Raw genomic sequence first — 25,648 nt, 5'->3', positions numbered from 1 at the left:
CCGGGGGCGGTTCAGCGCAAAGAGGAGGCGTGTTCCGGCGCAAACGTTCCTTCATGCTATTTTGCAGGTTTGACCCCCTTTCGCCTTCAGAACTGCCTTAGTTCTACGTGGCATTGATTCAACAAGGTGCTGAAAGCATTCTTTAGAAATGTTGGCCCATATTGATAGGATAGCATCTTGCAGTTGATGGAGATTTGTGGGATGTACATCCAGGGCACGAAGCTCCCGTTCCACCACATCCCAAAGATGCTCTATTGGGTTGAGATCTGGTGACTGTGGGGGCCATTTTAGTACAGTGAACTCATTGTCATGTTCAAGAAACCAATTTGAAATGATTCGAGCTTTGTGACATAGTGCATTATCCTACTGGAAGTAGCCATCAGAGGATGGGTACATGGTGGTCATAAAGGGATGGACATGGTCAGAAACAATGCTCAGGTAGGCCGTGGCATTTAAACGATGCCCAATTGGCACTAAGGGGCCTAAAGTGTGCCAAGAAAACATCCCCCACACCATTACACCACCACCACCAGCCTGCACAGTGGTAACAAGGCATGATGGATCCATGTTCTCATTCTGTTTACGCCAAATTCTGACTCTACCATCTGAATGTCTCAACAGAAATCGAGACTCATCAGACCAGGCAACATTTTTCCAGTCTTCAACTGTCCAATTTTGGTGAGCTTGTGCAAATTGTAGCCTCTTTTTCCTATTTGTAGTGGAGATGAGTGGTCCCCGGTGGGGTCTTCTGCTGTTGTAGCCCATCCGCCTCAAGGTTGTGCGTGTTGTGGCTTCACAAATGCTTTGCTGCATACCTCGGTTGTAACGAGTGGTTATTTCAGTCAAAGTTGCTCTTCTATCAGCTTGAATCAGTCGGCCCATTCTCCTCTGACCTCTAGCATCAACAAGACATTTTTGCCCACAGGACTGCCGCATACTGGATGTTTTTCCCTTTTCACACCATTCTTTGTAAACCCTAGAAATGGTTGTACATTAAAATCCCAGTAACTGAGCAGACTGTGAAATACTCAGACCGGCCCGTCTGGCACCAACAACCATGCCACGCTCAAAATTGCTTAAATCACCTTTCTTTCCCATTCTGACATTCAGTTTGGAGTTCAGGAGATTGTCTTGACCAGGACCACACCCCTAAATGCATTGAAGAAACTGCCATATGATTGGTTGATTAGATAATTGCATTAATGAGAAATTGAACAGGTGTTCCTAATAATCCTTTCGGTGAGTGTATATACACACACACACACTTTTATTCATCAATGATGCATTAACTTGACCAAAAGATTATATTTCAAATTAATATATAAAAAAAAAAACGTTCTATTCATCTTTCGTTTTATCTATTCGTTTTATCATGCTTTCCACAAAAAAATGAAGCATCAGTTCAACTGTTTTCATTGATAATAATCAGAAATGTTTCTTTAGCAGCAAATCAGCATATTAGAATGATTTCTGAAGGATCATGTGACTTACACAGCTAGAGCTAACAGAAATCTGTATTCATGCATTTTGAGAAATGAAGATATGTATTATACATAATATTATGCATAATAAATAATAAAAAAACTGTATTTTACAGTAATTATGTTTATGATTGACATACAATAATTAATGTTTGCGATAAACGTCTAAAACGTCTTTTCAATCAGGCAGCCGAGAACTAACGAGTTTGTAAAATGCAGGGCGTTTGATTCCTCTTGTAGGGAATGAAATACATAGAGGCAAAGTAAATATTGCATCAATTATTTTAATCAACTGACAGCCATACTAAGTTGCCTTAATGTGTCATTCAGCATCATTTTCATAACAGAGATGAGATAATATTTGTTTTTATAAACTGATCAGTCTTCAACGATGAAACAATTCAACCTAAAGAGTTTTGCATTTGAAGACACAATAGAAAATATTATGATTGCTGTAATATGCTGTATTTTCCAGTTGTCGTCCCCGCTGCCGAGCGCTGTGGGTGCAGATTACACGTCTCTCAGGAAACACCGCCTCACTTTAGTGGCAGCTCTTTAAAATCAGTCAGTGTTTTATTTCCACAGTTGGAGTCAAATGGCCCAAACAGAACTCTTTCCAAAATTATTTAATAAACATGTTACTTAACTGGCCCATTTGACATGTGGAGTATTTAGCTAGTAGTTCAGTTCAATTCAGTTCAATTCGAGTTTTTCGTTAAACTGGTCATTTCAGAGCAGCTTTATAGAGTATGCATGTTTTGATGATACAATATCATTCGGCCCTAATGAACAGGGAATCCTGCACTAAATCAGGACATCTCCTGCAATCTCTTTGAGCCGCAGTGAGCTCTAACTGTGCTGAGGTGTTGGAGAAAAACAATAAAATAATGTCATATAACAATAATACACATCTGTAAGCTATACAAGCAATGCTTTCAGTCAGACAGACACAATTATGCCAACGCATTAATACGGCAGTAAATACAGCTTGTGATTGCAATATAAGATTAATATAATGGAATAACATTCTGTTTGGAAATTAAATATTCTTCCATCCAAAGTTGTGCAAAAATATATTATATTGCAAAAAAAACAAAACATTTGCAAATAAAACATCTTGTGTTCAAGACAACAAAATCTTCGCTTCCTGGGAAACTGGTGCAAAGTATCAATAACTGTGACTCTTTTTTTCTACATGATACATTTATTGTGTAAAATACAATAACGCTGTCATGTTATATTGCATTTGGATGTGTTCTATCACAGTTTATGAGCATGTTTTCTTGTTGAGAAGTTTCTAATAAATGATACGCCCCAATAGAGCGCATATGCTATTATGCACATTTTAAAGGGGTCATGAGCTGCATTGTTTTATAATGTATCCTGTGGTGCACTTATAATGTTAGTATGATTTTACATCAAACATGGTCATAATTTAGAAATAAAAGGCATTTTTCCTATCTTGGTTTTAGCCTCTGATTTGAATGCTCTGTTTGAAGGGGCGTGTCTGTGTGAGACTTCAGTGTAAACGCCCTCTGCTGTGATTGGCTGTGAGACTTCAGTGTAAACGCCCTCTGCTGTGATTGGCTGTGAGACTTCAGTGCAAACGCCCTCTGCTGTGATTGGCTGACATCTTTTCATATGGAATAAGTATTACATGTGGGACACTCTCGAAAACTTTTAGCACGTTTTTACTATTACAGCTCTCAAGGTTAACTAATTGTGAAAAGTGTTGATTGTAACATTATATTTAGATTTTTAACACTAAGAAAAAAGTGATTATTTTAAAGGTTCTTTGAGGAACTCAAAATGGTTCCTCTATGGCATCACTGCGAAAACGTCCTTTTAGCACTTTTATTTGTAAGTGTGTGCAGTCTTTTGGTACTGAATTATGTAATGCCCTGTCAACAACTAGGGTCCGAAACAGCCACAAAAAAGGTGAACAAAAGACATGGGACCCCAGATTGCAAATCCATGGAAAGAGCTCTTCCATGAGTGTAAACACAGCTAATGTGGGTTGATTCATTATCCTCAACCACTCAGCAGCAGATGACCTTTGAACCCACAGCAGGAGAGCGGCTCCAACACTTAACAGTAGATGAGTACTCGTCCCTCAGTAGGAGATCAGTACCAAGCCCTCAGCGGGAGATGAGTACTCAGGGATCTGTCCTAAATTAAGCCCAGTTGGAGACTCAGTGTGTCAGGAGCTTCAGCCGAGCTTTAACCACGTCTGAGACAGCAGAGTCATGACCCACATCCCTCTTCCGATCAGAACCCCAGCGGAAAGCAAGGAGCCCAGGGACCCAATCTGGGAGAAAGGTGTGAATTCAAATCTGCACAGGAAACCAGGGAAGGTGCGAATGAACATGGAGTCTGCTGTTCTGTGTTATCTGAATGATGGCAGGAGTGGAGGCCTGTTAAGCAGCTAATGAGAGAGTCACGGGTTATCTTGTGGCTGAGAGAGCCTGTTGGTTTTTGGATGTCTTTAGGCAGGGCGAGTGAGGACTATATCACAGGACACTTTCCAACTGGTTTATAGATGAATGGACTGGTGGTTGAATTGGAGCAGATGTGAGTTAAACATCTGTTTACATTCCACTGTGTTATGATTGGCTGACTTCTGGTACAGCTCTGGAAATTGCAACTTTCATTGGATATAAATAACCGGCAGACTCTTTATCAGTGTAAAAGCCCTTTTCAAAAATGTAGTTCAGAGGTTAGTCCTCATATCATTATAATAAGGGACAGCATGAAAAATGTAATTTCAATGCTTTTGCGTTCACTTTCAAAACTTTTCAAAAGCTCCTCCAAGAAACTTTGTGTCCACAAAGTTTTTCAGTTGAATGCAAATGTTAAGGAAGCGAACGCAAAAGTTTTGCAAAATGATGCAAAGTTCATTGGAAAATGCAAAACTTATTTTGAAAGCAAATGCAATTTCCTTAAAGTTTTGCAAGTGAACACAAAAACATTTCAACCTATATCTGTTTTGTTTTTTTTCATCACCATATACTAGACGTGTGCAATCCCGCGGCACGTGGGCTCTCGCACAATATAATGATCTAATAATAACAGCATGCAGAAGTCAGAAAGTTTCGGGCGCGAGCTGGATAAAATCGAATATATGTGACCCTGGATCACAAAACCAGTCACGAGTCACACAGGCATATTTCATTAGTCAAAAATCATTAGGATATTAAGTAAAGATTATGGTCCATGAAGATATTTAGTAAATTTCCTACTGTAAATATATAAAACATTTATTTTTGTGAGTGAATGCAGCACAATCGCCAACATAAATGAACAACTTTAAAGGAGATTTTCTCAATGTTTAGATTATTTTTGCACCCTCAGATTCCAGATGTTCAATAGTTGTATCTCGGCCAAATATTGTCCTATACATTTCCACTATACATCACTGGAAAGCTTATTTATTCAGCTTTCATATGATGTATAAATCTCAATTTAAAAAAAATTGACCCATGTGACTGGTTTTGTGGTCCAGGGTCACATATTGTTGGCAGAAGCGGGTGGGAGTGGCACATAATCTTGAGAGAGTGGGATTGAAAAACCAATCCCATGCAGACCTCTACCATATACCTCCATTATTATCTAATAAATCAATATCTAAATACCTAAAATTAAAATGAGAAGATCATTGTAATTGTGCGCTTGGGACATTGATTTTAATGGTGATACTTTTGTTTTAGTAATCAGGCTCTCAAAAATAATATAAAAATTTGGATTTATATTTATTGGCCAATTTAAATATACAGAATTATCATATCGGTGCATCCCTAGAAGGTTCAGGGTTAGTACCATTACCCAGTTATTGCAATTACTATAATCAGTACATGGTATGCACATGGAGAACAGGACTTTAAAATAAAGGTATGGTACCGATATGTGCATCCCTAAGAAAGACAGACTGACCCACTTACACTTAAATCAACACAATGAAGTTATGAGATTAAAATACTCTCTCCATCAACTCATATTAACAATGTTCAAAAACATGTTCTTGAAGAAGTGTTAAAACTTTTCATTGGACCTTCACAGTTTGCGTTGGACTCTTCAGGGCAGGTGCCGCCGTGACCTCGTTTCATGCAGGAATGTAGTGGGATATTTTGAGGCAGCTGAACAATAGACTTCAGGACTCTAGAGACTTCTGTCCATCTTTACTGTAAGTCACAGAGGATCACAGAGAGTTTGAACATCAGAACTCTCAGCATAAGAAATATGAGCTGTACGGAGCAGCCAGAGAACCTCAGGCATTAGGACTATGGGGCTTTGAGGATGAGAGCATCTGTCCATCCAGGCAGAGAGGATTGTGGGAGAGATTTCCACTATAGCTCTCTGCAGTGTTTAAACAGATGGGCCCTCCAGCTCCAAGAGTTACACACTCGCTCTCTCTGTCTAACACAGATACACATGCACACACCACCTCGCAGTGGCAGGGAGGAGAGAAACGGATGCCCTCAGAAATACATGAGACACACTGGCAGGAGAGATAAAGAAACAGAGACCGGAGAAGTGGATCAGCTCCAGCTGCTTTCTGCATTAAGTTCAGTGTTGTTGGATAATGCAGTTGGGTAAACATGATGTCCCCTGGCTATCCTCTGAGAGCCAATAAACTTCAGACTCTTCTGAACCACTACAGCACTTAAAACAGAGTGTGTCGTGCCAAACACACTTAACACCTACACGCACATTCATCCATAGTCTTTTACCTGGTTTGTCTGAGTCAGCTGCTGATTGGATTCATTATAGCGCTACATGCTAGGAAAAATTAAATAAATAAAAAAGTGGAATAGCACACAGTCAGCGGTAGCGCTCAGATTAGGAGGAGGATCTGAAACTCTGTTGACTTGACAGACTGCAGCTGTGTGCATTCGACTCTCACCACACCTGAGTGATTACAGCGAGGCTGCTTAAAACCACTCTCACACACACACTCACACTCACACTCACAAAGCGTTCTTTGAGAAGCTGTCTCTTTCTTCACTCTCTCATCTAACAACAGAACCATGCCCAGAAAACAAAATGCATGCTGTAAGAACTGAGTGTGCTGGAGAGAAGTTAAAGCATGAAAAATGTCAAACGGAGTTCATCAAACTCATGACATTTTATGTAACCATTTTTTCAACATAAGATGTAAAAAATGTAAAAATGTTTTATTTTTATTTTTAATAAATTGAATGCATTTACATACAAACACACACACACACACACACACACACACACACACACACACACACACACACACACACACACACACACACACACACACACACACACACACACACACACACACACACACACACACACACACACACAGCAGGGTTGTTATCATCAACTATAACTAAAACGAACATTTTCGTTAATTGAAAAAAAATAACCATTTACTTAAATAAAATAAAATATAAAAAGTAACCTTATTTTATTCTAGCTTATATTAACTTACTATAAATAAAATACAAATAATAAAATAAAAAATAACATTTATACAGACACATTATCCAGACTTAAATTAAATACAGAATATGCGTGTGTGTATGTGTGTGTGTGTGTGTGTGTGTGTGTGTGTGTGTGTATTAGTGCATTTCCATCATTTCTGTTATGAAGGAAAAATAGTTGACCATGATGAGTAGATGTGGGCAAATGGAGAGCAAAGCGCCCTTCATTCAGAGAGTGTCTCAGATGAGTGGGTAGGTAAATATGCAGTATGTGTGTCAGACATTTCAGAAACTCAAAAGAACTCAAACCACAATCTTTAAAGTGAGATGTCTGTCAGACTGTACTGTCAGACGCTGAACAGCGAGGGGTCCTCCTACTCAATCTCGTCAAAAGATTCCATGACATCACAATGTTATCCTGCAGAACCGGCCAATCAGAAGGCAGAGAGTGTGAATGTATAATGAGGTGGAATCCACCAGCAGGACCAGAGAGTACCAGATGGCTGAGACGTCTGGGAGCTGAGAGCAATCTCTTCTCTTTTACCCCTCTCAATCCATCTCTCTCTCTCTCTCTCTCTTTAGTCTTGTCTACTACAGCGTAAGATTCAGTGTTTTTTTATTTTTTTATTTTAAACATATGGACATGATATTCTTATACAAATGCAATATGTGTAACACAAGTTATACATTAAGGGGTTGATCCCCCACCAGCCACACAAACCCAATACTTTCTGAGCAACAGATACTTCAGCTATAATAGAGCTTATAATCAGTAAGATTGAAGATAGATATTGAGATGACTTCTGAGATGGAGATGAAAGACTCTTGTAAAAAGAAGTGTCATGCATATTCAAACTTGGGCTGTTCAGGTGGATTATGAATGTGACCTCCAATCAAATGGCTCAAAATTCGTATTACTTTTTCTCCATACAGTGAAAATGCATTATGGTCATTGGCTGTCAAGATCAGTTAATAAATAAATAATAATAAATAAGGGGGCAAAACAGAGAACGAGCACAGGAGAGAAAAGAGAAAGACTACATGCATGTTACAGCAAATCATAAGCCTCAACAGTCTCATCTGAAACTGCTCAAGATCATTAATCATTAATTAAATTAGCAAACATTGGTAAACAAGTGCATGGTCCACAGAAACTACTAACATCATTAGTAAAATCACTTTAGAAGGGAAGAAAAGTTACATCATGCGCCGCAAACATCATCCAATAGAACTGCAATAAAGTAAAACAAGTGTTTTCAAACAGGTTTCCCAAACACTCTGCTATTGATATCGATGCATATTAAATCGGGATAGAAGAGAGTATTTCAACACATCACCTTTATATCATTCAAACCCATTCATGCATGTGGACGTTTTCAAACCAACATCGCATTACGTAAAGCCCAACACTATTAAAGATGCATTGTGAGATTTAGTAATTGTTCTCACATGATTTCCGGACTCTTAAAACTCCCCAATAGCCGGAATAGAGTGTGTTTACATTATTTCCCCGGTTGCAATGGTCTTTAATGGCACCTGGGAGGACACATGGATCTGACTATTATCCAATGGTGTCAGTGCATTAGTGTTCGACAGAGAGACACAGACCAATAACATGCAATAAGAATCAAGGAGATGTGTGGTGGGACATTAAACAGTGCTCCGATACAGAAGGAGGATTAATCTGCACACCCACACGTCCCGTCTCATTACGCACATAAAGGTCAGAGAACAATGAAGAACCGAGATCTGTCTATAATGAATGTGCATCCATGTTTTTTGACGGATGGCCATTGGGATGGATCAAAGCGTTGACTGCAATTGTTCCAAGTCTCTCGACTTTGAATTCAGTCAATGAAGACACGCAAAACACTGTTAGATGAGCACATAACAGACTACAGCTGCAAAATAACCTTTATTGTTATTTACGGGTCTTTTCCTCATGGAAAAATACCAAAGCAGTCACTGTTGCCAATGAGAAAGCATCCATCACAGCACGAACAATGTGAAATCCCCATTCCAAGCATGCATCTTTTGTATTATGCAGTATGCAGAGCCGAGGATCAACAACAACACCAATAAAAAAACAAAAAAAGCAATTTTATGAACACATTATGAGGTTCGTGTCCCACGGAGGCAAGACTAGGGAAACTCTGTAAGCAAGTGCTTCGTATTTAATCACCAAAACCATAATTGTGCCACTCGACGAATCAAACTACAGCCATTAGGTGTATAGTCCTCATGCTGATGCATGCATTACAAGGATGACTATGGTCTCAGTCTAGAAGCCCTGAAGACACACAGAGACTCTTGCTCTTGCTCTTCCAGACACTAACGGCTAATTCATTGACTTGTGCTTCTTCCTCAGCTGCCCTCCTGGCTTGATCCCCAACTTTCCTTGCAACTGCATAAATTTATTTCAAAACAGGGTGAGATAGAGACCAAGAGAGCGGGATGTGGAGGGGAGGGTTGCATTAATCCAATGCAAATGGAGTCTGTTGCCACTGGCAGAGGTAAAAGAGACATGACGAGAGAAACAGAGACACGCTGCTGGAAGAGATGGAGATGCAAACGCATATACACAGGCCAACACAATGAGAGAGCAACGGGATTTCATTAGGATCCGGTCCGAATGCCTTTATCTTTGTTTGTCCAATTCCTAATGAGCGCTGTGGCTCGACGAGCCTGTTCCCGTCCTCGCTCCCCTGCACACATCTGGCACCTCTGGAAGCCCAGAAGCACCTGCTGATAGTCAATGAGGGCGTCCAGCCACAGACTGAGCTGCCAAACGCCATCTGCCCGACTGACCGAGGCTTAAACACCCTCCTGCCACCTCGAGTCTCTTCCAGAACGGCCCCTTACAGCTCTAACACTGATCTCTAATGCAGCTGAACACTGACCCTGCAAAACAACTCCGGGAGATTCAAGAGGAGTGTTAATTTGTGTGTGAAAATCAAAGACTGGAAAAAATATGGACAAAAAAAGCCTAAAGTGGGCGGAGCCGGCCGTCGCCATCTTGGCGTCTTGGCGTCACTGGGCAGCGAGGCGGATTAGCTGAGGTGACGTGACACTAACAGACAGCAGACAAACGGCTGGTAGAGACATCAGCGGCAATCCACCTGTCACTCAAGAGGCCACGCCCTTAATTATGCAGAACTTTAAGGCTTAATATAATTTAAACGGATGAGTTATAAAAATATTCACCCCCTCACAGTCGTCATGAAGGGCAAAATTAGCTATATAGACCAAAACCACTTTTTGCACCAGGCTGTAAATATGTTTTTCTGCTGTAAAGTTGGGCATTTTAACATGGGGGTTTATGGGATTGACTCTCTTCTGCAGCCGGTCTCTAGTGGCCAGTCGATGAACTGCAGTTTAAGTCACTTCTGTGTTGGATTGAAGAGATGTTGCCACTTGGAGGAAATGTGTATTAACATTATATTAAAATGGTATGGGCCCACATTATATTAGTGTTTAACTACTTTACTGTACTAGTTGCGTGTGTCAGGTCTAGTTTATACAACCGTTCAAATGTTATTTAACAAAATTTATACTTTTATTTAGCAAGGATGCATTCAATTGATCAAGAGACTTTTATAAGAAAAAAAAAAAATAAATCAAATAAATGCTGTTCTTTTGATCTTTCTATTTATTAAAGAATTCTGGAAAAAATGTATCACTGTTTCCACTGTTTCAAATATAAAGCCGCTCAACTGTTTTCAACATTGATAATAATCATAAATGTTTCTTGAGCATCAAATCATCATATTAGAATGAAGGATCATGTGGCACTGAAGACTGGAGTAATGATACTGAAAATTCAGCTTTAATCACAGGAATAAATTACATGTTACTATATATTCACATAGTAAACTGCTATTTTAAACTGTAATATTTTGCATTTGTCCATATAATACAGCCTACTGTAACATAAGATACTTATTTCAAAAACCTTAAAACAATTCGAATGTGTAGGTTTACAGTTAAGTGAACTAAATGGTTAATTGGTTAAGTGAAACTAAACACATTCAAATATATTTTAACCACTGTCATTATTGTATTTTAATAGAGTATGATATATATACCCCCCCCCCCCCCCCCCCCAATAAATAAATAAATAAATAAATAACTGTAAAATTATTGAAATAGCTAATCTACAAAGCTAGTTTACTTGTTAATTATCTAAAGTAAATGATCTATTTCAAGGAACATTAATATTGTAGATGATGTAAGGCATTTATCAGAATACATAGAGAATGTGTCTAAACAGAAACAGATAATCAGTGGAGTGCAGATGCTCTCTAAATTATGAACTGTTGTAAACACATAAATAAAATTGGACATTGAACTGGAAATATTTAGCGCAACATCTGCATGGATGTTTGCTTACAAAACACAAGCACGCACACACACACACACACACACACACACACACACACACACACACACACACACACACACACACACACACACACACACACACACACACACACACACACACACACACACACACACACACACACACACACACACACACACATGGCATCAACATGATTTTTCCATTGATAATTAGATGAGGTGTCAGTCTTATCTCACATTATTCCACATCAGCAAAAACACATTCAATTTCTCCTGATTCATCAGACGATCACTTTGCAAATACTGAAAATGAGGCTGAATTCCAGCCACCGAACAGAACCTTCTCACTTCCTCTCAGCTGGGCCATTTTTCTACACAAAAGTCCGGATACATTTACACTTTGCAGGAATCATCTCACTTCCAGGGTTCAAGATCAGTGTCCCTTTGTGAAGGAGGATCTCTAGGGAATCCAAGTTCAGTCGGCACGTGTTCTCTCACTGTCACCGCTGAATCGATTCGGCCACCGCAGATCCACTGGGGAGACAAAAGGGTCACGGCTTCCCTGTGCTACGGCCATTTAGTGCTCTTAAAAACATCCACTCCCACCGAGATTAAACTAGCTCTGCTCAGATATAAAAACCAGACCAGTACAAGAAGGACTGCACATTTCAGACTCCACCTTCCCATTGAGAGTGACCGCTTTCGGATGTGTAGAGATGCTGGGTTGCACACTTTTGAAATATAAAGGTCATTTTTAATATTGCTGTATCGGACACTTGACTACATGGCCAACAATATGTAGACATCTTTTAATTAACATTTTTGGCTATTTCAGTTACACTCCTTACAAACCAGTGAACAGCCATGACATCTCCGTAGGCAAACAATTTCTGTAGAATGGAGACTTTTTCTGCTCCAGCATGATAATGCCCCAGTGCACAAAGCCAAGACCATAAAGAAATGGCTTATAGAGTCTAGTGTGGACTTGACTGGCCTGCATAAAGACCAGAATAAAACCCCACTGAGAAGCTTGAGGATGAATTGTAGCGCCGACTGTGAGCCAGACCTTGACACCCAACCTCATGCCTGACCTCAATGAAGCAAACCTCCACAGCCATCATCTACTGCAAACTCTGGACAGGAACAACTCGCTATGTGGTTGTTCACGCTAGTCAAAGGTTTTTGCAATGCTAAACTGAAACATAATATGATTATCAGTTTTGCGAGGTCCGTCTTTCCAACATTTTGTTTCCAATGTTTTCTGCTACTTGTTCTACAATCTGTGTCCAATCTTCACTTAGATCATCTTCAGACCAAACCTCTCAAAATTAACTTGTGAAATTTTGGTGTTGGTTATAAAATCGCTAACACTTAAAGGGGTGGTTGATTATGATTTGACTTTTCTAACTTTAGTTAGTGTGTAATGTTGCTGTTTGATCATAAACAACATCTGCAAAGTTACAACGCTCAAAGTTCAAAGCAAAGGGAGATATTTGCTTTTAAATAAATCACTTTTTAAGGACTACAACAAACGGCTGGTAGAGACTACATGACAGTCCTCCCGGGTTAGTGACATCACCAACCCTAACATTTACATAAACCCCGCCCCCGGGAACGCGATTTATAGATGATCATGACAGAATATGCTAATCAATGACTAGAATATATCTACACATAAGCTACATAAATTGATCAACTAACCATTCAGAAATGAGTCTCTCCATCTATGTCTCCGATTTGAACATAAAAGGCTAAAAGTTTCGAAATTTTCAGGACACAAGCTGTTGTAGCTCCGCCCCCTGTGCCGGGAGCAGCAGCTCATTTGCATTTAAAGGGAAACTGTGCGTTTTTGCTCACCCTCAAAAAGTGACAACTTATATGCTATATAATAATGGGGTGGTGGTGGCGCAATGGATAAGACACATGCCTTTGGTGTGAGAGACCCGGGTTCGAATCCACTGTGAGACACCAATGTGTCCCTGAGCAAGACACTTAACCCCTAGTTGCTCCAGAGGCGTGCGACCTCTGACATAATTAGCAATTGTAAGTCGCTTTGGATAAAAGCGTCAGCTAAATGAATAAATGTAAAAATAATAATATCTGTGGGGTATTTTGAGCTAAAACTTCACATACACACTCTGGGCACATCAAAGACTTATTTTACATCTTGTGAAAAGGGCATTATACCACTCCTTTAATTTATAAACCCATTAGTTAATGTTAGATAATGCTCTTTCACCACCATTGACAGAATTGTACAGCTTTACGTGTTTCCACTGTTATATGGTAGGGGATATGGTATGGTATCTTCTGATAGAGTACTGACTCTCCTGATCAAAACACAGGTGAAAAAGAAGCAATCGATAGCATATGTTAGGACGTGCATTTGTAAAATAATGCGATCGTCAAAATTAAACGGCACATAAATCAAAACTGCCTAATGTTACTAAATAAAATGTTGACCAAGGACGAGCTACAGTGTGAAGCTTTGGGGGTGTTGATGGACTCCATCTACTTCATCTGTGTTTTGATCATCATTCTGAATCCGATCTAGCTGTATTCTTGGACACAAACGGGATATTCTCAGTTTTGTGCAAAATATGTTGATTTTTTCTGTGAAATTTACCCACATTCAGGTGTTGAATATAAAAGAATGCATGCTTTTTTAAAGCAGAGGGTCTGTTCTTTTGAAATATTGCATCTTCAGATATTCATTCAGCAAAATATTCTGGGGGCCATGAAACGTTTCTGAAAATGATCAAAAATGCTGGCGGTGGCATCTTTTTAAAAACGCTGGCATTAGTAAATGTTAAATGAACATTTACTAAGATTGATAAATGTTAGAAGTATGTTAACTAATGGAACTGTATTGTAAAGTATTACCTTCCCGGAAATTCAAGATGCCAGTCATTATCTCATGAAATTATCTGTGCATATCTTTGTACGTATCATTGCCACAATGCTCAGATAATCCCATGCATGATGCCAAAAGTTATGCAGACATAAATCTACTTATTGTCCTTGAACTAATTTTCATCCTGTCACCAAAGGGAGTGGCATGACCAAGCAAATCTGGGTTTGGGGTTCATCCGCATAATTGCTGCCTGGGGCTAAATCTGCCTTTGCTCTCCTCATGGGTAAAGCACACACATCCAGGAACAGACCTGTAAATAAGACTGAATGTCAGCATGGCATCACAACGGCACGACAGGACTTCACTGACCTTCTGAGAAGTTGACCCAGCATTCGGAAGTCTTTCTGCCCGTCCATTTTCTCCTCTCTACAGGGTGCGATGACACCAAGTTACTGAGTTACAGCAGCCATTGAGTCATTGGCTCAGATACACCAATCTATCTGTGGGAAAGAGAGAAAGAACCAATACAGATGAAGACAAAATGACTGTCAAGGCACCTGAGCAGTGCTTCACGTTCTCGTATATTTACACAGCTAAGGGTAATTGATTAGATCCAGGACAAAAACAGAGAGTGAGTGGAGCCCAGTGTTGAGAAAAGCTGATTGTTCTTCATTCATCAGCTCTTGAGAGACAAATGTGCTCGATAAATGACAGGCTTCCCTCGGCTTCACACCGAGATGCTCGAGTCGAAGTGCTCCTGAATTACAGAGTGGTATTTTTCTGATGGCCACTGTGTAATTGGCATGTTCTGGTGCTAATGGTGGAGTTACCATGTTCGGGAGAGACCAAATTACCATTCATTATAGTGGAATAACACAAACAGAGAGTAAAGCGCCATGGAATTCTGAACTGGTAAAATTGGGTGTAATTACAGAGAATGTAAAAAAAAAAAAGAAAAAAAAAAAGCTGCACAATTGTCAATTATTTCCCTTGATAATGTAATAACTCCTGTGTTCACATAACAACATTTGCATATAAATTAGGGCTATGCATTTAACATGTTAATTTAGTGTTATTAATTATTTATAAAAAAGTAATGCAATTAATCATGTTCTCCTGACTCAAATGTAAATTTTAGGGAATAAAAAAAATATCTAGATGGAGTAGAATGGAATTGAACGCAGGCATAAAACATAAAGGGTAACACTTTAGTTTAGGGTTCAATCCTCACTATTAACTATAGTTGCGTATTATCATGCATATTACTAGGATATTTGCTGTTTATTAGTACTTATAAAGCACATATTAATGCTTTATTCTGCATGACCATATTCTACATCCCTTAATCCAGACAATACCTGAACGTAACAACATTACTAACTAATAAGCAGTAATAAGGAGTTTATTGAGGTAAAAGTTGTAGTTAAAAGTGAGAATTGGACACTAAAATGTGTCCAAAATAAAATTGTTTTAAACTCTCTTTAAAAGTTTGGGGAAGAAACGATTTTTTTATTACTTTTATTCATCAAGCACAAATCAAATTGAACAGAAAACACATGTATATAGTTAAAAATGTTTCCTTTTCAAATAAAAGTTCTTTTGAATGTTCTATTCATCAAATAATCCTGATAAATAAAATGTATCACTGTTTCCACAGAAATATGAAGCAGCACAACTGTTTTCAGCATTGATAATAATCATAACTATTTTCTTGATCATCAAATCCTCATATCAGAATGATTTCTGAAGGATCATGTGACACTGAAGACTGGAGTAATAATGCTGGAAATCCAGCTTTGATCACATGTTTTAAATGAGCAAGAGACATGTTATGGAAATTAAAACACTGAATTTGTATTGCATATTCAAAGATTTACTCGTCTACCTCAATAATGCAGTCGAATTATCTTTAATTAGAGGGGTTTCAGCTGCAAATATTGATGTATGTGATTATTTGTGATTAATCTGATTGATGAATTGCGGTCTCATGTAATTAATCCGATTAAAAGTTTTAATCGTTTGAAAGCTCTAATTAAACAATGAGTAAAGCAAGACAGCATCTAAACAGTGACCTTCACATTGGCCCTCCGAGCCGCATGAAAAACACAATTCTAATTATGCCCAGAAACTGAGCAACGCGACGATATACTAGCGTGCTTGCAACCATTAAAATCCCTGATTCTGTCACTGCAAGTTTGCACAGTTTGAGCCCTGCAGTTCAGCACGAGTTCACTGAGTTCTGGACTTGCAAATGCTCCCCTTAAAATCCACATAGCTGTCTCTGCAGAGTAAATATCTCATTTACACCTCGCTTTATTGGCTGTTAAACCGACTGCACTGCAAGCGAGCGGCACGGCATGTAACAAATCCAAAATAATTCCAAAATTACCAATGCTTCATTTTTCTCAGGGTCAGGAGATGTTCCGTCAGCATCTCAATTTCACGTGCCATCGCCGACTGCAGTGAAAACGCAGATGTGTGGATCAGATTGCTTATAAATCACTCATTAAGGACCAGATGTTATGCTTTGATTGGACATTACATTTATGTGCATGACTGACATGTCTGTCATTGGTTATAAATCTCAACGTCTGCAAAACACACTTAGGCTTATTGGAAAATATATATTTGCAAAACTCCACAAATTATGTTTATGTGCAGATTATTGATTAATAGACACATTTTCATGTGGTTCCTTGAATAGTTGCATGTTATGAGCTCAATACACTTTTACCAGAGTGCATGATTTGTAAACTAACAGAATTTGATGTTTACATCACATAATCAGCCCCATATGTTTTGCTTTTGTCGGATATTTTTTGAAGAATCATTGTATGATTTAAATTGTACTACTGTATGTTGGAAAATAACAATGAATATGTTTTCTTGAGGTATTTATGTGCACATTTAAGGGTTAATGATATTCTGATCAATGTGCATAGCAGAATAAAGTTTAGAATAAAGACAATCATGACACAGATAGGAAAACCGTTCACATTAGCAAAGGAACAATCCAAGGATAGACAGACAGTCCATCCAAAAGTAGAGCAAATATTTAGACGTTATATGAGAGAAATCTGTGACAGGCAGTTGAAGGGAAATGTTGTGCATTTGAATATTCCCTATTGATGGGTATTATTCTTTCTTCCCAAGGAAATATGCTTTCATTAAAGCCAATGGGAGCTGCTGGGTCACACTGGCAGATCTGCACTGCTTGACTGCGGTTGTGTAAGCCTTGAAATTCAAAAGCTGAAGCAAAATCCCCTTTGAGCACCTCAGGGACTGGAGCTGAGGAGACGAGAAACCTTCAACAATCACTTCGTTTTCAGCGTCTGACCTCCTGATCTTTGAATAACAGTGAAGAAACGCTCTCTTGTACGCACATATTTAATTGTCTAATGTGTAGAGTTCCTGAATTGCAGTCATAAAAGTAAAGACCAGGACATACAACTTCATTTCAAGGATGTACTACCAGCACAGACTATCATGTTGGGTTAATTATACAAGATTTTATAATGTTCAAATGTAAGCATTTAAAACAAAGACGCACGTAACTATAAGTTACGGTGATATAACTGGATTCTTTTCTGGTCGTTTGAACAAATATACTTTTTCGTATTTCCTTCAAACATCCCTGGTTTTCTTCCCCGTCATTAGATCTGCAGATTGCAAATGAGTCACATCTAAGAAAATGCCAAACTTTCATCAGACGCAGCTACTGAGCTGAGAAGCGTCACCTTACACACACACACACACACACACACACACACACACACACACACACACACACACACACACACACACACACACACACACACACACACACAGATTTCGTATGAAATCTTTCCATTCTAATAAAAGCGAAACGCTCGATAAATTAGTCCAATCTGGCAACCTGAGCGAAGGAATGCGAGTGTACGATCGGCATCAGCTCTTCTCCAGTCCAAACGCCTGCTGTCTACGCTTTTACAGCAAGTGTGTGTCAGATCTCGACCCAAACATGTTGTTAACGATCTAACTTCTCAAGCATTCTTCTGTGATTTATATAACAGAACACGTAACGACACCATATTTACATTTTAATGGTATAATCTATTTTATACTACCGTTCAAAAGTTTGCGGTCAGTAAGATTTTTTAATGCTTTTAAAAGAAGTATCTTCTGCTCACCAAGGCTGCATTTATTTGATAAAAAAACAAACAAAAAAACAGTAATATTGTGAAATATTATTACAATTTAAAATGACTGTTTTCTATTTTAATATCTAGTAAAGTGTAATTTATTCCTGTGATTAAAGCTGGATTTTCAGCATCATTACTCCAGTCTTCAGTGTCACATGATCCTTCACAAATCATTCTAATATGATGATTTGATGCTCAAGAAACATTTATGATTATTATCAGTGTTGAAAACAGTTATTTACATTTTTATTTCATGATGCTATGATGAATAGAAAGTTCAAAAGAACAGCATTTATCTGAAATCTAAAGCTTTTGTAACATTAAACACGACCGTTCAAAAGTTTGGGGTCAGTAAGAATTTTAATTTTATTTTTTGGGGAAATAAATAAAATAAATCAATACTTTTAATCATCAAGGATGAGTTAAACTGATCAAAGGTTACAGTAAAGACATTTATAATGTTAGAAAATATTCTATTTTAAATAAATGCTGTTCTTTTGAACTTTCTATTCATCAAAGAATAAAAAAAAAAAAATAAACATTGATAATAATAATGAATGTTTCTTGAGCATCAAATCATCATATTAGAATGATTTGTGAAGGATCATGTGACACTGAAGACTGGAGTAATGATGCTGAAAATTCAGCTTTGATCACAGGAATAAATTACAGTTTAAAATATATTAAAACAGAAAACAGTCATTTTAAATTGTCATAATATTTCACAATATTACTGTTTTTTTGTTGTTGTTTTTTTATCAAATAAATGCAGCCTTGGTGAGCAGAAGAGACTTCTTTTAAAAACATAAAAAAATCTTACTGACCCCAAACTTTTGAACGGTAGTGTAGATTAACTCACCTAAAGACAAAACAAATGCTTGGTCTCTTCAGACTGTCTTAGTGGGCGGTTCATGTGATTAGAATTCATGCAGAGTCAAAAACCTCTGTTGAAATGACCCATAATCTCAACGGTCCAGTTCACGCTGTATCACGTCATGTCATCTGGATCCTCTGAACGTTCATTTGCCGCTAATGAGCTTGTAATACATGTGTAAATGTGATGGAAAGACCCCTTATCTTTGATGATGTCAGCCATTTTCCCAAGCTTTCTCATTCTCTTCTAACACATGTGAAGGGAAATGCGTGTTTGATTGGTACGACGACAGCCTCTTTAGCTGAGATCCGGTTCACATGCAAATCCGGCCTACTGTAAGTCAGGCGGGAGTTTGCGGGATCTGTGACCCGAGACGCTGAAGCTGTCCGGTCAACAGTTACAAGCCCTGAGAGAGACAAATGAAGCCAGATGGGGAGGAGAAGGAGAAATACCGAGAGACGGATGAGAGAAAGAAATCGAGAGCGACTGCTACTGTATATCAAACAGCATTTACAGTTTCAGAACAACAAGTTACAGTGTGAAAGTTGCATCTGACCACAATCCCACATCACTGATTCAATCACGGTGCATTATAATAAACATGCAAACACTCCAAACCCTTTTATACAACAACCTCTAGCAGAGATCACTTTTTAAATGACTAATTAAGTCATCAAACACGAGGAAAGGTCTAAAACAGACTCACTGGTTTGCTCTTTATCAAAGCTCTGAAAGTATAATGACTCTCCGGATCCGCGGCTCTCAACCGGTGCAACTCAACACAACAACACGAGTACCAACAACTAAACACAGCTAACTGCATTATCATGAGGACAGAAACATAGATAGGCTTTTAAAAGGGAGGTGAACATGTTCTGACGTCAAAGGCTGTGCAGCTAATCTGACGCTAACATATTTTAGCATTACTTTTCACTCAGTAAAAGCTTGGATGATGCCAACATGTTAAATATCGTTTTTTATTATTAAAAAAATTCTATTTTTTTCTTAGCCCAATTGTTTGTTTTAAAGAGATTTCTTACATAAATTACAGAAGTTTCTTCTGTCAAACATTAAAAAAATATATATATATTTTTTTTGGTGACTATTATGTTGGTAAAGCATAAAGAAAATCAAACAGGTTTGTAAGGAGATAAAAGTAAGTAAACCATTTTCATTCATGTTTATGGGCAAACTATCCCTTTAAAACCTCAAAAAATATTTGTTGATTTATAAATATGTTCTTGTGGGGTAAATGCATAGTAAACGTACAAAACATATGTATATATTCTCTGAAAACAAGTTTTATACAGTATATTAGCAACATTACAGATACATAATCTATTTCGGCACAGATTCCTTAAAGATGTGGGAACAGAGGGGGAAGGGTTTCTGTCAGATACACTTAGTTTTATTTATCTTTAATGGAGTTAAAATAATCAAAGGTTCTCACAAACACACTCTGCAATGCACTACTGCATGCAACAAAGTGCACTAATATATTATACATGGTTTTATGAGCTTACAATAGATTTATGCAGACGCTTTTCTCCAAAGCAGCTTACGTTGCTTTGAGGTTCATGCAGCCTGGCGTCACACTCTACTGTTAATGTAAGACAGATAAACAGATCTGCATATCTGTAATTTAATGCACAAATAAATACAGAGCCATTTGAATTTGCAATTTTTTTCATTTTTAATAACTTTTGAGATGTTATTAAAGGATTTACCTCAAACAAACAACAGTCCCAACTTTTCCATGAAGCAAACTCGTGCATAATCCCCAAAATACGTAATTTTCTCTTACAATTAAAAACAACCAGTGCTATCTTCTCAGATTAATGTGTTTAGTTTTTCATGACCATTCGGCACAGAAGCGAATATCAAGCATCCGGATGTTTGTGCACAGCTAGATGAGTTATTGTGCGAAACCCCGGGAACATTGAACTTCCAGGTAAACAGAAGCTGAAGTATTAATGTTACACCTGCGGTTTGTTCGAACGAGATAGAGATCTGCAGCCTGTTTTCTTTGTTAACTAAAGCTTGTATTGATCACAGCGCTGTATATACGGCGTGTTTTAGATTTTAGTTGGTATAAAGATGAAACACTGAGCTCTCAACTGGGTTTCCATTAGAGTCAGAGCTCTTCCACTCTTTCGCTCTTGCTCTTTCTGTTCACTCACAAACAGGCCTTCAAGCAGGCCTTTCATTTTGCATTAAATTCTAGAAAGACCCAGACAACAGAATAAAGAGAAAGAGAGAGGTAAGCGAATACAATGGAGGAACAGAATGGAAAGTGCCTCTGTGTTGAGGTTGGATCTGGTTAGTATATTTTGACGGGTGAATTATGTGCCGTTTGAGTCAGGAATCCAGTGTCACCTTTGCGTTTACTGCTTGATTCCAGCGACTGATATCAAACTACTGCCAACGGAGAGATCAGATGTATTCAGAATACTCCCAAATGAAACTCTAGCAAGAGAGAGACCAGTAATCAAATACAACCGATCAAACTCAGTAAGTGTTGAGGCACTGGGTGAGTTTAGATCTGCAATGACATCTTTATTTTGACCCAGTGAACCAAAATATGTTCTAAGAACGTTTTGCCAACATTCCCATTAAGTTATGAGAATTTTGTTTCGGAATGTTCAAAGTGTCATTTTTTAAGGAATTAAGGAAACATTCAATCTGCAAACATGTTACTTTCTGAACATTCTGAAACAAACATGTTAGATGAACGTCCATATAAAATATTTAATTTAAAAAGTTTAATGGACAATGTGTACATACATTTTTTGAGCTGATGAATGAAGACCATTAACTCCGAACAGGCGTTCTGTTAAAGTTACTGGAAGAATGTTTGTTCATAACTTTGAGAACATTCTGTTAATCTGTTGTGTAAATAAGAATCAAATCCTAAAAGAGAAAATATCAACTGCAAAAAAAAAAAAAGAAAAAAAAGGGAACAGTCCAAAACTCAAGACAAACACAGAACACACTCAATATATGCAGCTATAAGAAAGAAATTGCTAGAAACTTTATCTTAATATACTTTAAAACATTAAACAAATAGTTATCAAGGATATCCAGACCTCATTTGAGTTGTACATTACTCAAACAGCAGCATATAGTCCAAAGCACAATAATCTAGGCAAAACATTAAAAGATTTAGGTCAGATGTTTCTTAACGGTCATGAATAAAGCCCTCGACCAAACAACAGATAAAATCGAGAAAAACAACTCTGTGACTCTGTGATCATTTCAATGAAATCAAGCTATAGTTTGCAACCCGACCAACCAGGTGTTTGTAGCGGTGGGAGTTCATGAGAGATGTCAGATAAACCAGCGTATGTTGACCTCCTGGAGTGATCCAGTCCGCTTGCAGAACGTTTGCCAAAAGTTTATAATCTTCAAAAGACGAGCCGGGGCCTTGAAAACAAGCATGCCCCGAAGCCTTCTTTATATTATCAGTATCATAAATGAAAAAGCAGTATCCTGGGAAACTTTGATGTATGTATGAACGCACTAACGTGGAACATCATCAAAGCAATTTGTGCCATTCAAAGTTATACCATAAAATGAACATTTCGTGTAAACCTTGATGGATTTTTTTATTTGACATTTCCTGTTCATGCTCTCCATGAAAAAGCAAGAGGATCTGTCAGTAGAGCTGTCTACATTAGCCAGGAAAATAACACCCTACGGGATCACAGAAACTACTTGTAAAAGTTCGGAGAAACACAAACCAACTCATGCATAACAAAATTAGGCCAATTCCCATTTTACAAATCTTCATCCTGAGCTTGCATCTCTAAGCGTGTCTGATGTTTGGAGCTGTAATGATCCAGCACATGCAAAACCAGTCTCCTGTGGCAGACCATCAGTACAAATCCAATAGAGGAACATGTGTGCATGGCTTTAGCAATAATGATTCCTTCGAAATAAAGAAAGAGGCAGACTCTTGAATGCTGGATGACTCGAGGCTTCTGGAGTCGCCGACGTAAATCTCAAGTGGGACACTCCAGTGAAAATGAAGAGCTGCGTTCTCCAACATGACACTCACTTTAAGTGCTCGTGAAGTTCCACCACGCGATATTGTTCCCATCCCTTGAGCCCAGCAATGTACGATGTTAAAATGCACAAGCGATGATTGATTTGAAAATATCTTCTGGTTGAATGGAAAGGACAGGGGGAGGTAAAAGTCAAGCTGAATGAAGGCCAGTGACAAGGTGGCAGTGGTGGACTGGGACACGTCGATGTACAGAGAGAGAATAAGGACATTGAAGCATTAGTGAAAAGATGGTTCTGGTTCTGATTTTAGAACCAAAGAGGTTTAGAGTGATAAGTTACCAAAAAATTTAAATTCAACACAAAACGAGTGTTTTATTTATTTCAAAGGTCAATGAAGAGCAATGCTTTTTGGACCCCACTGAATTTAATTGTATGGACAAAAACGGTTTTATTATTATTTTGCATATAAGAATGACAGCTATATACTGTTTGAAACAACATGAGGGCGAGTTCATTTTCGGAAAATGATTTAAATTGTTCATTTTTGCAGTCAAGAATCACTCAGTCCAATTCTGACAGTAAGTCGTGCAACTCGATCTCGTGAGAATTGGTAAGTATTATTGAGTTTTAGATTAGTACGATCATACGATTTGTAGGTGAAACCTAACCATGCAGGTCCACCCTTATACCTGACCAGTGCAAACAAAACATTCCATTCATGATGGTTGAATGGATGAATTGTAGGTGATTCTCAACTCTTTCCCCGTCAGTGTTTTCTTAAAAGGTTGCGATCCAGCCTCAGCATTTTTGATCATTTTCAACTTTCATATATTTTGAATATTTTGTTGTATGAATATGTGAACATAGAATGCATCAAAATAAAGAGCAGAGCCTCTGCTTTAAAAATAATAATATTCTAGCTTGATTCAGTTGTTTTTATCTACACTTGAATGTTGAAATAACTGTGAAAACAGGGATTGCTGATGGCATTTATTCAAATCTCGACATTATAACTAATAATCAGGACAACTTGACCTCCGAAAGTACCTTTTTTCAATGACGTAAAACAGTGAAAGACATGCTTTTAAATTATATCATTAAATAATTATTTTGTTTAGCTTTTTGTTAGGCATTGCCTTAATGCTGAACCCATGCAAACATAATGAGTAAAAAAATAAATAACTGCAAATGTCATAGAAGAGGTATATCGGATGAAGGACACAAGATATTTTGCAGGCACTTTGCAAATGGAAATAATTAACAAAAACAAGCAAATGAAAAGAGTCCATCCATTCCATTTTGCTTAATTATATTTTTTTTATTTATAAAATTATGCCTTTAATAATGGCCTCTTGCAATCTTTTTCATTACTGTGAAGTCAAAACACATGTGTGTGTATACTTTGAGAACGACTCTTCAATAGAAAGATGACATGTTTCTTACATTTTAAGAGAAAAGTCCTGTGCAGTTGATATAAGAAGAAAGCGAGCGAACCAGCTCTTATTTCAAAATTATTTCACCTCCACCACTTTAGAGCCTTTATGTTCACATCACATTTTATCAGTGTCATAAAGATGATGGTCGAGGCCTGAGGACAAAGGACGGGCATCAAACGTCGAGGCACGGCGAACTGAGAATTTCACAGTGTGACCTGCACTCTATAAAAGCAACTCTCTCCGATCACACACTGAGTCTGGGACTCCGGGAGAGAGAGTTAAACAGATTGATGGATAGATAAATGGGAAATGGGAGAGGAAAACATTTTCAGGGGGCAAAAGAAGTGGTCTTTTGCACAGTAGGTAGGGAGCAAAATATGGCTGGATCCATTGAAGAGTTCACATCATCTCTCATCTGCATTTGTTTCTGTGGTCATCAATGCATGCTAAGTGCTTGCAGGAATAAAAGTGGGCCATGATGAGACACCTAGTGATGGACGCTTTCAAAACACTGCTCAATGAAGCTTTGAAACCTTTACAAATCTTTGGTTTCGAATCATGTGATTTCAGTAAAACAGAAAGATGAAAGACAACTGAAACACAAAGGCATATGCACAGGATAACAAGAGGCTAACAAGGAACAGGTGTGGGTAATTAATCACTATGAGGACTAACAAGAGTACTATGGAAATAAAAAAGACAGCTATGAAAACAAAGGTAAACAGGACCTAAAAACAAGAGGACAAACAGTGCAACAAATGGAACAGAAAATACACTTAAAAAAAAACCCACAGAAGACACACAAGACATGAGAAATCATGACAAACAACATATTTCTAACAATGTCTAATTACACATGTAGTTTAACTGATACAACCACATCTTTCAGTCCTCTACCACTGAGATTTGCTCCTGACTGCTATGCCAGCGGCTTGATGTCTGTGATCATGTGGCCAAATCCATTCATGACCTCGGTTGTTATGAACGACCTCCGAAAAAAGTGAG

General features: G+C 38.1%; 1 protein-coding gene across 3 annotated transcripts in view; it reads right to left on the bottom strand.

Annotated features, from left to right (window-relative positions):
- Positions 1-25,648, bottom strand: part of LOC309507789 (leucine-rich repeat and fibronectin type III domain-containing protein 1-like protein) — a 194,237-nt gene that overhangs the window by 77,450 nt on the left and 91,139 nt on the right. For all 3 annotated transcript variants that reach the window (XM_082182203.1, XM_082182202.1, XM_082182204.1), the window contains exon 2: positions 14,517-14,647. In XM_082182203.1, coding sequence (XP_082038329.1) covers positions 14,517-14,563 — 47 coding nt within the window. In that variant the 5' untranslated portion in view covers positions 14,564-14,647. The remainder of the gene's footprint in view (positions 1-14,516; positions 14,648-25,648) is intronic.

This window comes from Leuciscus leuciscus (assembly GCF_965113295.1).
Source record: "Leuciscus leuciscus genome assembly, chromosome: 10".
Lineage (NCBI taxonomy): Eukaryota > Metazoa > Chordata > Actinopteri > Cypriniformes > Leuciscidae > Leuciscus > Leuciscus leuciscus.
Note: the sequence above shows the minus strand (reverse complement) of the source record. Positions and strands in the feature narration are given on the sequence as shown.